This window comes from Eimeria acervulina, genomic scaffold (assembly GCF_000499425.1).
Source record: "Eimeria acervulina Houghton genomic scaffold, Eah_scaff541, whole genome shotgun sequence".
Classification (NCBI taxonomy): domain Eukaryota; phylum Apicomplexa; class Conoidasida; order Eucoccidiorida; family Eimeriidae; genus Eimeria; species Eimeria acervulina.
The window spans coordinates 1-13741 of record NW_013549740.1 but is presented as its reverse complement, the minus strand read 5'-3'; the positions used below and the strand labels follow the sequence as shown (position 1 = coordinate 13741).

The 13741-nt window shown below is 47.4% G+C and overlaps 2 protein-coding genes across 2 annotated transcripts in view; both read right to left on the bottom strand.

Moving 5' to 3' along the window:
- The window catches only part of EAH_00042120 (hypothetical protein, conserved), a gene marked incomplete at both ends in the record, with an annotated part of 3536 nt that extends 1872 nt beyond the window's left edge, over positions 1-1664 (bottom strand). Inside the window, 3 exons of the mRNA XM_013395095.1 lie at positions 108-235; positions 608-799; positions 1650-1664. Coding sequence (XP_013250549.1) covers positions 108-235; positions 608-799; positions 1650-1664 — 335 coding nt within the window. The remainder of the gene's footprint in view (positions 1-107; positions 236-607; positions 800-1649) is intronic.
- A 2207-nt stretch (positions 1665-3871) lies between these two features.
- Positions 3872-8262, bottom strand: EAH_00042110 (hypothetical protein, conserved; the record flags this gene model as incomplete). The annotated part of the gene is made up of 6 exons (XM_013395094.1): positions 3872-4058; positions 4316-4422; positions 4632-4805; positions 6210-6292; positions 6587-7601; positions 8119-8262. 6 exons carry the CDS (start codon positions 8260-8262, stop codon positions 3872-3874), a joined length of 1710 nt encoding a protein of 569 aa, XP_013250548.1.
- Positions 8263-13741: the final 5479 nt, after the last annotated feature.

Here is a 13741-nt window from a genome sequence, read left to right as displayed (position 1 = left end):
ATATATATATATATATATATCGATATATTATATACTAGATAAATATATATTTATATATTGCATATATATTATATAATTTATAATTTATAAGAAAAGATATGAAGTACTTGATTTGCATTTGCTTCCAGAACATGTCTCCTCCTTCTCTGATTGCAAACAAAGTCGACTGAATGCGCAGGCGGTCGATTAACTCCGCTGTACGCCGCACATTCTCCGCCCTTTGAATCTCCCACACCTGAACAGACAAAAGGAGACAGTAAATGACAAAAGGAGACACTTGCATAAGTTAAAGGACACAAAACGAGACACTTTATTACATTCAAGGAGACAAAAGGAGACAGAAGGAAACACATCTTGTAAGCATATATATACACTTTGATATATTAACATACTCACGTATATCTACATATATATATATATATATAGACAGGTACGCCAACCCAATATTAAAGGAGGCCACGATTATATATACGCATAATATATATATAATATATATACATGCACATATATAATATATATACACTATATATATATATATATTGTGTATAGATGGTGGAGATAAGAGTACAGAATGTCTTGAGGTGTATGGATATGTTTGTATGAATACCTTTTCTAAGAGAGGATGATCAATGAGCATTCCGCAGCGAAGAGCGAGAAGAGAGGAGTAAAGAACTTGTTTAAGCAGGGCAAAATGAAGAAAGGCGCAGACACCCACAGCAATATCACCCCACCAAGACAGACGCAGCCATGTTGCAGGGTGAGACCTCAGCAACTGCACCCACCAGGCGAGTACTAATAGCTGACAGAAGCAAGAAGCCTAAGAGAAAGAAAGAGACAGAGAAGGAGAGGAGACAGCGCAATGCAACGATGTAAGATATAGACAAGGCCTCCTTTTTTACTCCATACACTCGGCTGTTCTCTATACAGATATTAACTGTCTCCGTTGGCTGTTTTGTCGTTCTCAGGGTTTGTTTATATGAAGGAATAAAGTGTCTCTTCTATTCTAGCATTGTCTCCTTCTCCTCTTCTGCTGTCTCCTCTCTATAATATCTGTGCTATCGAGACACCGCAACGTGCAGAGAGGATCTACAGGCTGCCTACTGCTCTAACGGTCTCCTTTTCTATATCTGCCTACTGCTCCAACTGTCTCCTTTTCTATCTCTGTCTCCTTTCATCTTTCTGTCTCCTTTTTCATCTATATTTTCCTTCGTGTCTCTGTCTCGTCTGGTGTCTTTGTCTCCTCTCTGCCTCATTTCCTGCCTCCTCTCTGTCTGTCTGTCTGTCTGTCTCCTTATGTCTCCGTCTCTCTGTCTCTGTCTGTCTTTCTCATATATGTCTCCTCTTTCATATTTGTCTCCTCTCTCATGGCTCTGTCTCCTCCGCCTCTGTTTGTGTCTCTATCTCTTCTACTTTCGCAGTCTCCTCCCTAATATCTGTCTCCTCTCTTATGTCTATCTCCTCTCTAATATCTATCTCCTTTTTAATCTATCTCTCTTTTCTAATGCCTGTCTCCTTTCTAATATCTGTCTCCTTTTTAATCTATGTCTCCTTTCTAATATCTGTGTCTTCTTTAATATATGTCTCCTCTTTAATATATGTCTCCTCTTTAATATGTGTCTCCTCTTTAATATGTGTCTCCTTTTGCTTACCTCTAAGACGCGCATAACAATGGTGGGTCCGTTTGCCCAGAAGCAAAAGAGCTGCTGATGTTTGTTAGGCAAAGTCGTACCATAGAAATATCGAGAGCAAATACCTGGCCATGCACTCTGCAGACACAGAGACAGATAAAAAGAGACAGTTGAGACAGATAAAGGAGACAGTTAAGACAGTAGAGACACAGAGGCAGACATGGGATAGAGACAGAGAGGAGACAGAGAGAGAGAGAGAGAGTAAAGGCACAGAGGGTGCAGAGAAAGAGACAATAAAGAGAGAAAGACGCAGACAGAGACAGAGACAGAGACAAGCCACATGCAGAGATGGAGACAGAGACAGAGACAAAGAGAAGGTAAGCAAAAGCGCATATCTTTAGAGGCAGCCGGCGTGGGGAGAGACAGTGCAGAGACAAGAAGGAGACAGACAGTGCAGAGACAACAAGGAGACAAAGAAAGTAGAGACAGAAATGTGGCAGAGACAGAGACAGAGAGAGACAAGAGCGACACAGGACACAGAAGGTTAGCAGCAGGAGACACATGATGTTGGGGTGTATAGGCAGCTCTTACCTGCTGTTGCTGCAGCTTGTACGGGGGAGTAAACTGCTGCATGTATTCAGCTGAGGCGTCGCCTCCTACTTCTGTGTGATATCGCATCATTAAGTAGTGCGAGATATGAGAGGGCCTAAGCTGTCTCTCTATATAGGATACGTAGGCCCAGGCACCCAGCATAAGAAGGAGACAGAGGAAAGAGCATAGAGACAAAACTGCTGCTTCTGCATGCACACGAAAGCTTAAGAAGGGACGGAGACACCCCGCTACCACCATCAGCAGCAGCAAAGTGCTGTTAGGTAGACGCAGCATTTCTATCGCCATCTTCATCAAAGATGCGCGAAGATACTCCATAAAATAATAACCCGAGGGGTCAATCCCAGGTATGCTGATGGCCTCCACGTTGTCCGCGAACTCATACCTTAAAAGGAGACAGATGGTGAGGAGACAGAGAGACAAACACAGACATATAATAAACAAAGAGACAGAGAGATACTTTAAGGAGACAGATGGTGAGGAGACAGAGAGACAAAGACAGACAGATACTAAACAAAGAGGCAGAGATATTTTTTAAGGAGTCAGAGGCACGGAGACAGATGATGAGGAGACAGAGACACACACAGACAGCCAATAGAGCAGGACATAGAGACAGAGAGATATTATAAGGAGTCAGAGACAAGGAGACAGACAATAGGGAGACAGATGGTGAGGAGACAGAGGCAAAGACATGCAGATAATAGATCAAGAGACAGAGACAAAGAGATATTATAAAGAATCAGAAGCAAGGAGACAGGCAACAGGGAGACAAACAGATACAATGATGATAAGAAAAGAGGGACAGACAGTGAGGAGACAGAGACAGAGACACATGCGGAGACAGATAATAAGGATACAGAGACAGAGACAGCTAATAAAGAGACATATGAAGGCCGTTTATAGAGACACCCACACAGGGGCAGAGGCACATGATAAGGAGACAAAAGCAGAGACAACGACAGACAATAAGGAGACAGTACACCAGAGACAAATAAGCGTAACGGCAGATAAAGAGACAGACGGAGACAGAGACAGACACAGAAAAAGAGACAGAGACAGTTACAAAAAGATATACGCCAGGCATCGGCTCTCCATATTCAAACACAATAATAATGAAGGCCCTCGTAGAGGAGACAGAGACAGACAGACAGAGAGCATGCACGCACGAGACAGAGGAGACAGTTGCTGCTACACATACACCCCAAGAGACAGATACTTCTACACATACACCACAAGAAGCAGGCGTCCCTACACTCCAAGGAGACAGCACTAAAGAAGAAGCAAATAAAAGGAGACACTGTTCTCGTCTCTGTACAGCCTAAAAGGCCTGTTACCCACCACTACACCCCAAACCCTAAACCCTAAACCCTAAACCCTAATTTGTTTTAAGCCCTATGTAATATATAAGGGGGCCGATCTAAGCCTGTTTGTTGCTGCAGGAGTTCCTCTGTTAAACTCTGCGCTGTCTGCATGCATTTGGTTTTTCGTTGCTTGTTGCTGTTGAGGCCTTTGTATGCGTTTTTTGTGTATATGTCTTTGAGTATTGCTTTTCTGAGTTTGTCTCCTTAAGAGGGCTAGGCTAGGGTCGCTGCTGCGTGTCTGCTGCTGCTGCTGCTGCTGCTGCACAGAGTCCTTTACCTATGCGCTAAGAAGCAAGCCTTGGAGATATCCTGAGAACGGAGACAGCGGCCGAAGCAAGAGGCTTCTGCTGCCTCCGCCTTCTGTGCTGCTAGCTGCACATCTTCTTCTTCATCAACAGCTCGCATCCAGGCAGCTAGCTGACGAACCAGACACTGCAGCAGCACTACAAACACCACGTACCTGCACACCAAGCAGCAGCAGCAGCAGCAGAAGTAGCAGCAGCAGCACAAGGGCAAGAAGATGCAGCGGCTGCAGCAAGAGCGAGCTGTGGGCGCTGCAGCTACGGGAGGGGGTGGTTTGGGGTTAACAAAGGAGACACCAGCCTACGGGCTGTCTCTGGTGTCTCCTTCTGTTGAGGTATATTATGCGTCTCTAATGTCGTTGGGGCTGCTGCGCTGCAGCGGGAGGGAGACAAACTTTCTTGCTGCTGCTCTTACCAAATAAGCAGCAAAATAGCGACAAAGAATAACTCTTCAAACAAGACCTCTAACATCGGAGACACATTTTCGAGTACAATATCTGCGTCACGGTGTTGAGGCATCACCTATAACAATACACAAACAGAAACAAATAAAACATACACCTCATTTATATCTGTCTCCTCCCTTCTATCTGTCTCCTCCGCTCTATCTGTCTCCTCGCTCATATCTGTCTCCTCGTTTATATCTGTCTCCTCCTCTCTATCTGTCTCCTTTTTTCTATCTGTCTCCTTTTTAAATATATGCCCTGGGCCCTGAGACGAAGGCCCCTTACATCTCCAAAGACGAGTTCATCAAGAATGGCTGCAACGTTGGATTGCATGCAGCCCCAAAGAATAACATCAACGATAGCAATATGAGCGATTTGTCTGAAGGCAGTCTCCATAACTTCTTTTGAGAAAAGGTCTCCTCCTCTAAGTACTCTCTTCTCCATTAGGCTACATGACCACTGGACCAGTATTGAAAATGCTAACATGCCTAAAGCCATTACTAAATAAGTGTTATTCTTTCGGTTTTCTAAACTCCACAGTATATCTGCTGCTCTGGGGTTGTCTTCAGCAGCGCAGTATGCAGGCCCAAACGTAGATATATCGCAGCCCTGAATAATACAAAAGGAGACACTCAAATTAATACTCAGATGAAGCAATTTACTTAAAGGAGACACTCTGTTTTATAAGGAGACACAAAAGGAGACACTCCAGTTTATAAGCAAATGCAAATGGAGACAATGGGGGAGGAAGAAGACATTCGAGTTTATAAACAGACAACAGCAGACACTTGAATTGGTAAGGACACGCAAGAGGAGACACTCGAGGAGACGCAAAAGGAGACACTCTGTTTGATAAGGAGACGCAGAAGGAGACACTCGATCTGCTAAGCAGATGCAATATACACTCGATTTAAAGAGCAGACACAGAACAGGAAAATGAGACGCTAAAGGAGACACCCCAATTGATAAGGAGACACTGAAGTTAATAAGGAGACACTCCAATTGATAAGGAGACACCCAAATTAATAAGAAGACACTCAAGTTAAAAGGGAGACATAAACAGGGACACTGAACTTAAAAGGAGACACAGAAGGAGACACTCTATGTAATAACGAGACACCCTAGTTAATAAGGAGACAGTGGATTCGCAATGGAGGTGCAGTAAGAGACAAAGAGACAGCGGCACAAGCTTGCTCTATTATTGCTTGCATTTCTTTGTGTGCGAACTTTACTCTCGCTAGGGGTGCTAATAACAAAGAATAACTCCTCTCTTTTTTGTCTCCTCTGCTGTCTCCTGCTGCTGTGTCTTAGTGTGTCTACTGGAGTGCGGGAGTGCAGAGTTTGAGGTGCCTTGTCTCTTTTCTAGGTGTCTCCTCTCTCCTCTTCTTGCATACGGTGTCTCTGTGTCTCTCTAAAGCATCATATATCTGTCTCTTTATTTCCCCCTGCACGTGCTGTCTACTCAGCTGTCTCCGTTTGTATCTCTTATTCTGTTTCATTTGCTATTTCTTATGCTGTCTCATTTGCTGTCTCAAGTGCTCTTTCTGTGTCTCCCTGTCTCCTTTGCTGCCTCCCTTGCTGTCTCCCTCGCTGCTTCCTTAGCCCTCTTCTTAGCTTTCTGCTTAGCTGTCTGCTTATTCTGTCTCTCCTTCATTGCTGTCTCCTCTGGTGCCTCCTTTTCTGTCTCCTTCTGTGTTTCTTTTTCTATCTCCTGCTCTTTCTGCTCTAGCTAGCTATCTCCTTCGCTGTCTCCCCTTGTGTCTCTTATGCTAGCTCTCTATTATTCTGTCTCCTTATCTCTCTCCTTCAGTGTTAGCGATCTATTGTTATGTCTCCTTATCTGTCTCCTTTCGTGTCTCTTACTGGCTTTATAAGTCTTTGATTTTCGAGGTGGAGACTGGAGCCTGCCTTCAGCCCCACAAGTCTCCGTACGTTCTTTGCAACCTCTGAGGAGACACCGGAGGAGACAGACAAAAATAAGGGTATTAAAGACACAAAGACAAAAGGCTCTTAGAGACAAATAAACAAAGAAGCAAACAAACAAACAAATGGAGACACTCAGAGAACAAAGCAAACAAGTGTCTCCTAAAAAGAGTTTTTATAGTCTCTCCTTGTTTATCTCTGTCTCCTTCTATCTGTCTGTCTCCTTTTATTTGTCTGTCCCCTTTTGTCTGTCTGTCCCCCTTTATTTGTCTGTCTCCTTTTATTTGTTTGTCTCCTTTTATTTGTTTGTCTCTTACCTTTTGTGTCTACGAATTCTTTTGTCTCCTGATCTGTTAGCTTCAGCTTTTCAATTTTCTGAGCTAAGGCCTTTTCTAAGGATTTTTTGCCTTGTGCTGCTTCTCTCCTCCTCCCTAGTCGCCCCTCATCCGAGCTCTCCTGCTGCTGCTGCTGCTGCTGCTGCTGCTGCTGCTGTTCCTCGCGCTGCTGCTCTTGCTTCTGCAGCTGCTCTGCTACTTCCTGAGCCTCTCTCTCCATTGCTTCCCGGCCAGTAGCAGATGCTTCTGCTGCAGCAGGTGCAGGTGCAGCAGCCTCTGAGGGCTGTTGTTCTGCTGCTTCTGTCCCCTTCTCCTCCTCTGTTGCTGCAGCAGGAGCAGGTGTCTCCTTAGCAGCAGGTTGTTCCTCTGTTGCTGCTTCTGGCGCCTGCTCAGGCCCTGCTGGTTTAGCAGTCTCCTTCTGAGGCTCCGGTGGTGTCTCTGCAGTCTCTTGGGGTGTCTCTGCAGCTTTTTCAGGTGTCTCTGCAGCTTTTTCAGGTGTCTCTGCTGCTGCAGGAGACGGAGGAGGAGGGGGAGGGACCCAAGGAGCAAAGGGATCGGAGACAGTAAAAGCAGAAGGTGTATTTGTAGTTGTCACCGACTTTTCTATGAAAGAGCCTCTCAGAGCGCCCGAGGAGCCCTCAACTGTCTCCTCTTCTGCTGCTGCTGCTGCTGCAGCTGCACTTGCTGCTGCATCGCCGGTCTTTGCTGCTCCTGCGGTGTAAAAGACGCGAGGGACTGTCTCCTGGCCCCACATGTGTCGATACACTGCGCGGCCGTGCTGCTGCTGCTGCTGCTGCTGCTGCTGCTGGAGATAGGAGTAGGGACTGTCTCCTTTTGCTGCTAGCAGCGGGAGGCCTTCTTCCCAGAGATGCGGTGCTGCATCGTCAGCAGCAGCAGCAGCAGGAGACAACCAAGGCTGTCTCCCTTCTCCTCTTTCAGCAGCAGGTCTCCATGGAGAGGAGACAGACAGCGGAGTGCTGCTTGAAGGGGCGCCCAGCTGAGGAGACAGTCGGAGACACACGAAGAGAACATAAAGCAGCTGCAGCAGCTAGCAGCAACAAGAAGAGATATATAAAATAAGCAGCAAAGAAGAGATAGACACATTCATAAAACAAAACCACAAGAGGCATTAGGGTAGCTTGCTGCAGTACAGAGGAGACAGACAGAGAGAGAGAGAGACATACAGACAGAAAGAGACAGAGCTATATGCAGCAGCAGCAACATGTAGAAGCTGCAGCAGCAATACGCAAGAGCAGCAACAGCACCGAGCAGCAGCCGCAGCAACGAGTGGTAGGAGACAGTAGCAAGGGTCGCAAGCAGCAACAAGCAACAATAGCAGTAAAGAAGTCGTGAGAGCATGCAGCAGCAGCAGCAGCAGGAGGAAGCAGCAGCGAAGTGCTGCAACAGCTGCAAGGCGCCGCGTTAAGAAGAGCCTCTTCAGCAGCAGACCAGAGACAGAGACAGCGGAGGAGACAGTCTGTTTATATATTGAGATTAAGATAAAGATGCCTCACTGGGAGCGCTGCAGAAGGAGACAGTCCCCCCTCGAAGAGACAGAGGTAAAGAAACAGAGACCCGAGTGCTGCTGCTGCTGCTGCTGCTCGTGGTGCAGCTGCTGCTGAGCCTGCAGGCTGCAGCAGCCTGCTTAATAGAGACATGAGGCTAATAAGGTGTCTCCTTATGAAAACTAGAGGGGCATCTTCTGTGTATATACACCTCAGCTGAAGTGCTGGGCTGCTGAAGAGACACCCGAAGCCCAGGGTCTCCTTCCAGCGGTGGACTCTGTCTCTTCGGCAGCAGCAGCAGCAGCAGCAGCAGCAGCAGCAGCAGTGTCTCCCTGCTACAACAACCAGTAAAAACAACCGAGCAACAAACCAAAGAAGCAAATAAATACATAAAATGCAGTGCTGAGGTGTACATACACCCGACTCGCCGCGGGAGAAGATGAGGCCCTCCCGCTGCAGTAAGCTACCTTCGGCTGCTGCTGCTGCTGCTGCAGCTGCTGCTGCTGCTGTCTCCGGCGGTCTGTTGCAGCTACAGGTAAGCGTTTGCTGCAGCTGCTGCAGCAGCTTGGATAATATTGCTGTCGAAGTGTTTAAAATAGCCTTTTTAATTTAATAAGAAGAAATAAAACAAAAAACAACAAGCAAAATGCAAGAAAGTTTGCTGCTGCTGCTGGCTGCTGGCTGTGCCCTTAGAACTCGGCGTTGGTCTGTTCAGTGTATATACACCTCAGGTGTCTCCTCAGCTGGGGTTTTAGACAAGAGACAGAAGGAGACAAACTCTTTCATTTGCTGCTTTTAAAAGGCTGCTTTATCGCTGCTGCAGCGGCTCAAGAGTAGATAGCGAACGACGAAGGCTGCTGCTGCTGCTGCTGCAAGGAGACCCTCAGGAGACAGCTGAGGAGACACACCAGTGCATTGTCTCTCTTCTTGTCTCCATTTAAACCCCTAAAGATGCAGCATTTAAACTAAAGAGAGAAGGCCTAGCAGGCAAGAGAGGTTGCTGCTGCAGGTAGGCCCTGCAACTATAAGAGACAGACACCGCGGCTCTCTACCTCTTCTCTCTGTCTACTCTCTGCCTCCTGCAGCCGCACAAAGCAGCTAAATATAAACAATAAACAGTAAAAAGACAGCAGGAGACACAAAGGAGACAGAAGGAGACAGAAGGGAGACAGAAGGAGACACAGAGACACAAAGGAGACAGAAGGAGACAGAAGGGAGACAGGAGACACAGGGGAGACAGGAGATACCGGTGTTCTCTCTTTAGGGTTTAGGGTTTAGGTAGGCTGTCTCCTCACTGTGTCTTTCTGTAAGAGACAGAGTCCCCTGCTTGGAGGCTTCTTCTAGAGACAGGAGACAGAAAGAGAGACACCGAGCAGCAGCCACAAAGCAGAAGACCCTCAGCAGGAGACAGTTTATAAGATAAATTAAACAAGAGAGCGTATATATATATATATATATATATATATATATATAAGAGAGAGAGAAGGAGACAGGGGCCAGCTCTTAAACCTATACATATATATATATATATATATATATGTATATATATAGGGGAGACACCCCTTGGTGATGAGGTGAGGAGACACCCCAGCAGCCTAATAATAGGCGCTCCTTCTCAGTATTCCTTCTGTCTCCTTTTGTATGCACAATAACTCTGGTGCTTATTTAGGGTTTAGGGTTTAGGGTTTACAGCACTTAGCCCTCTTAACTCTATAAAGAGAATGCTGAGGAGACAGGGGACTGCAGCACACAACAGAAGCTGAAGAGACACTTCGCCTTCTGTCTCTTTTAATGCAGAAGATTGCATACAATATATATACATATATATATATATATATATACATATATATATATATATATATGTATATATATATATATGTATACGTGTGTACATATATACAGATTTATATGCATACATATTTGTGTATGTATGTAGAGAGAGAGAGAGAGAGAGACAGACAGACAGACAGACAGACAGAGAGATAGAGACAGAGACAGACAGACAGACAGACAGACAGAGACAGAGAGAGACATGGAGACAAAGAGAGAGAGACAGTCTGCTGCCTCTCAGCAGCTGATGGCAGCAGCAACCGCAGCAACAAGAGACAGATGAAAACAAAAAGAAGATGAGCTATCGGATAAAGGAGACAGAGACAGCACAAGGCCTTAAGGGGCCTCTGTCTCCCCAGTAGGTGTCTCCAAGCAATGAGGAGACACCTCTAACCCGAGAGTAAAGAGACAAGAGACACATCAGAAGCATACAGCAGAGGAAAGGGTTCAGCAACTCCCTAAACCCTAAACCCTAAACCCTACACGCAGGAAAGGAGGGGCCTCATTTGCGTGTTTAGTAGCAGTCTTCTGCTGCTGCTGCTGATGCTGCTGATGCTGCTGCTGCTGTTGCTGCTGCTGCTGCTCTTCTCTCCCCTTATGCAGTGCAGCAAAGACAGAGACAGCTGAAAAAGGAGACACGAGAAGACAGCCAGGGGGTATGCTCGAGAGGCAAACACAAGAGGAGACACTCGACATCGTTCTAGTCACACCATGGGTCTGTGGTTGTGCACACTAAACCCTAAACCCTAAACCCTAAACCCTAAACCCCAATCGTAAGCTTGGGGGGCAAGAACTTCTCTCCTTGTAGATGGGTGCTACAAATGTTTATATGTTTTTAATCTGAAGGGATATTAAGAGCTGGCGAGGTGTACATACACCTCAGGAAGCTGCTGCTGCGACAGCTGCTGCTGTATATACACCACACCAGCTGCAGTAGCAGCAGCTGATGTTGCAGCAGCTGCTGCGGTGTATATACAGCAGCAGAAGGCCTGCACGAGCGGAGCTTATCTCTGATTTTCTTTCTGTTTCTTTGTTCTAAGCGGCTCCTTAAGCTACAGAGGTTTAAATAAGATAAAAACAAACAAACATAATTTATTTGTCGTTTCTTTACTCAACCAAACTCTACGGATAACAAAGAAAGATACGTCAAGACAGAAGAGGCGCAGCCGACGGGGCTGGCTAAGGTTGCTGCTGCATGCAGTGCAGCTTTAAGGAAGCTTTTAAAAGAATAATATATCAATTATATATTCTTTAATTCTATTGCTGCTGCTGTCTTAAGTCAAACAACTTAGACAAAGAAAGAGCTCAGCAGCCTGTACACTGCGAGTTGCTGCTTAACTCAGTTTGCTGCATTTATAGCCCTCAATCTACTTCTTTCTTTTCGCCTTTGAGCTGCAGCATTTAACTCTAAGGATAACATAATATAATAGTACATCTAGCGCAGCAGCAGCAGCAGCAGCAGCAGCAACCGCTGCTGCCGTCGTCGTTCTGCTGCTCCTGCGGTAATACAGCTCGTTCTTGCTGCCGCTGCTGTTGCTGCTGCTCCTGCAGCCAACTGTAGCAGCAAAGCGACAGAGATTGAAGAAGCAGCTTCTTTGCAGTGTCTCTAACTAACGGCCTCTAGCACAACTGTGGATGCAGCACGAGCAGCAGCAGCCACCGCAGCAGCAGCACGCAGCGCCAAGCAGCAGCAGCAGCAGCAGCAGCAGCAACTTGGCTTGAGGGGGACCCCCTCTCCTGCTGCAGTTCTTTCTCTTTAGAGTTCCCCTGTAGGCCTGACACGCCAGTGCCCTCGGCCCCCTTCTGCAGAAAGTATAGCAGCAGCAGCAGCATCAACAGCAACAGCAGCAGCAGCAGCAGGTGCTGCTGCTGCTGCTACTGCTGCTAGACTTGTAGGGTCGTCAAAGAGACCTTTGCTTCTCCCCAGCAGCTTTTTTTGCGTTATTGCTGCTGCAGCACTTCAGGTGTACATGCAGCTCAGCAGCTGCGACACCTTTGGGGCCTGAGCCTCTCAGCAGCAGCAAAAGGGCTGCAACAGCTGTTTCTGCAGCACCAACGGGTGCAGCAGCAGAAGCAGCAGCAGCTGTAGCATCAGCAGCAGCAGCAGAAGGAGTAATAGTAGCAGCGGACGCATGTTCGGTCGAGCTATTTGGTGCTGCTGCTGGCGGTGGTTACAGCAGCCATTGGGGTGTATCCTCAGGAGCAGCGGGGGCTGCTGCGGCTTGCTGCTGCATCTGCTGCAGCAGTTGCAGCAGATGAGGCCGGGGGAATTGCTGCTGCGTTCTGGCCGCAGCGTCTCTCGCTTCTTCACTCGCTGTCAGCAGCAGCAGCAGCAGCAGCAGCAGCTCCGCGTGCTGCTTGTAGGGCCTCGCTTCTCAGGCAAGACAGCTCTGGTGTATAGACTTAAGCTGGGGGCATTTATTCCTACCAAACCTTCTGTTGGCAGCTACACGTGAGGACACAGCACTGCTGCTGCTGCTCTTGTTGCTGCTGCTCCTCCTGCTGCTGCTGCTGCTGGTTCTGCTCCTGCTGCTGCTGGTTCTGCTCCTGCTGCTGCTGGTTCTGCTGCTGCTGCTGCTGCTTCTACTGCTATTGCTGCTGCTCTTGCCGCTGTTTCTGCTGCTCATGCTGCTGCTGCTGCTCGTGCTGCTGCTGCTGGGGATGCAGCAGCAGTGAGTGTTGTTGCATTGTGGCAGTTGGCGTCGTTGGATCCTTAGCGCTGCAGCATGTGCTGCTGCTGATGTTTGCTGCTGCTGCTGCTGCTGCTGTTGCTGCAGCGAGTCCTTCGTGCTGCCTGCTGGTGGGGCGAAGGGGCCTTGGGGACAGCCGGAAGGAGACAGTCAAAGCAACGACGCAGCTCTGCTCAGTGCCTCTTCTTTCGATGTAGAGACACCGGAGACGGCCAGCAGCAGCCGCAGCAGCAGCCGCAGCAGCAGCAGCAGCAGCAGCAGCAGCTCCAGGCGCCGGGGGACTACGCTGCAGGTTCATATCTGCGATGTTGCGGGAGGAGACGGAGAGAAAGTAGAGTGGCAGGGGCTGCAGCGGGTCAGTAGAATGAGTCCTTGCACCTAACAGCAGCTAGCTAGCTAGCTAGCTCGCTAGCTAGCTGGCGAGCTAGCTAGTTAATAGCGAACGGCAAGGTAGCTAGCTGGCTAGCTAGCGCATCGCGAACAGCAAGCTAGCTAGGTATCTAGCTAGCAGGGAACAGCTAGCAAGCTACCTAGCTTACAGCGAACAGCTAGCTAGCTAGCTAGCTAGATAGATAGCTAGGCGACTAGCTGAATTTCTCTGCAGCTAGCTGTCTCTCTACACCTAACTGTGTCTCTACAGCTAGCTGTCTCTCTACGCTGTCCCCTTATCTGTCTCTATCTGTCTCTTTATCTGCCTGCTTCTCTGTCTCTCTATCTATCTCTTTATCTATCTGTTTATCTGTCTCTTTACCTGTCTCCTCCCTTGTCTCCTTCTCTATCTCTTTATCTATCTCTTTATCTGTCTCTTTATCTGTCTCCTTATCTGTCTCTTTATCTGTCTCTTTATCTGTCTCCTTCTGTGTCTCCTTTTGTCTGCAGCACGCCGACTGCGTTTGGTTTGCGTTGGACTCTTCTTGCGGTTTTGCTGCTGTTGGCGAGGCGCGGAGGGAGTTGTTAGATATTTTCTTTGAAGAAGAATTTGTTATCAAAAGAGAGACACCTTTTCTTGTGCTCGCTACTAAACAGGTGTCTCCTTCTAACCGAATTGTCTTCGTCTTTGTCTGCTGCGTGTTCTATATACAAGCATATATATATATATATATATATATATA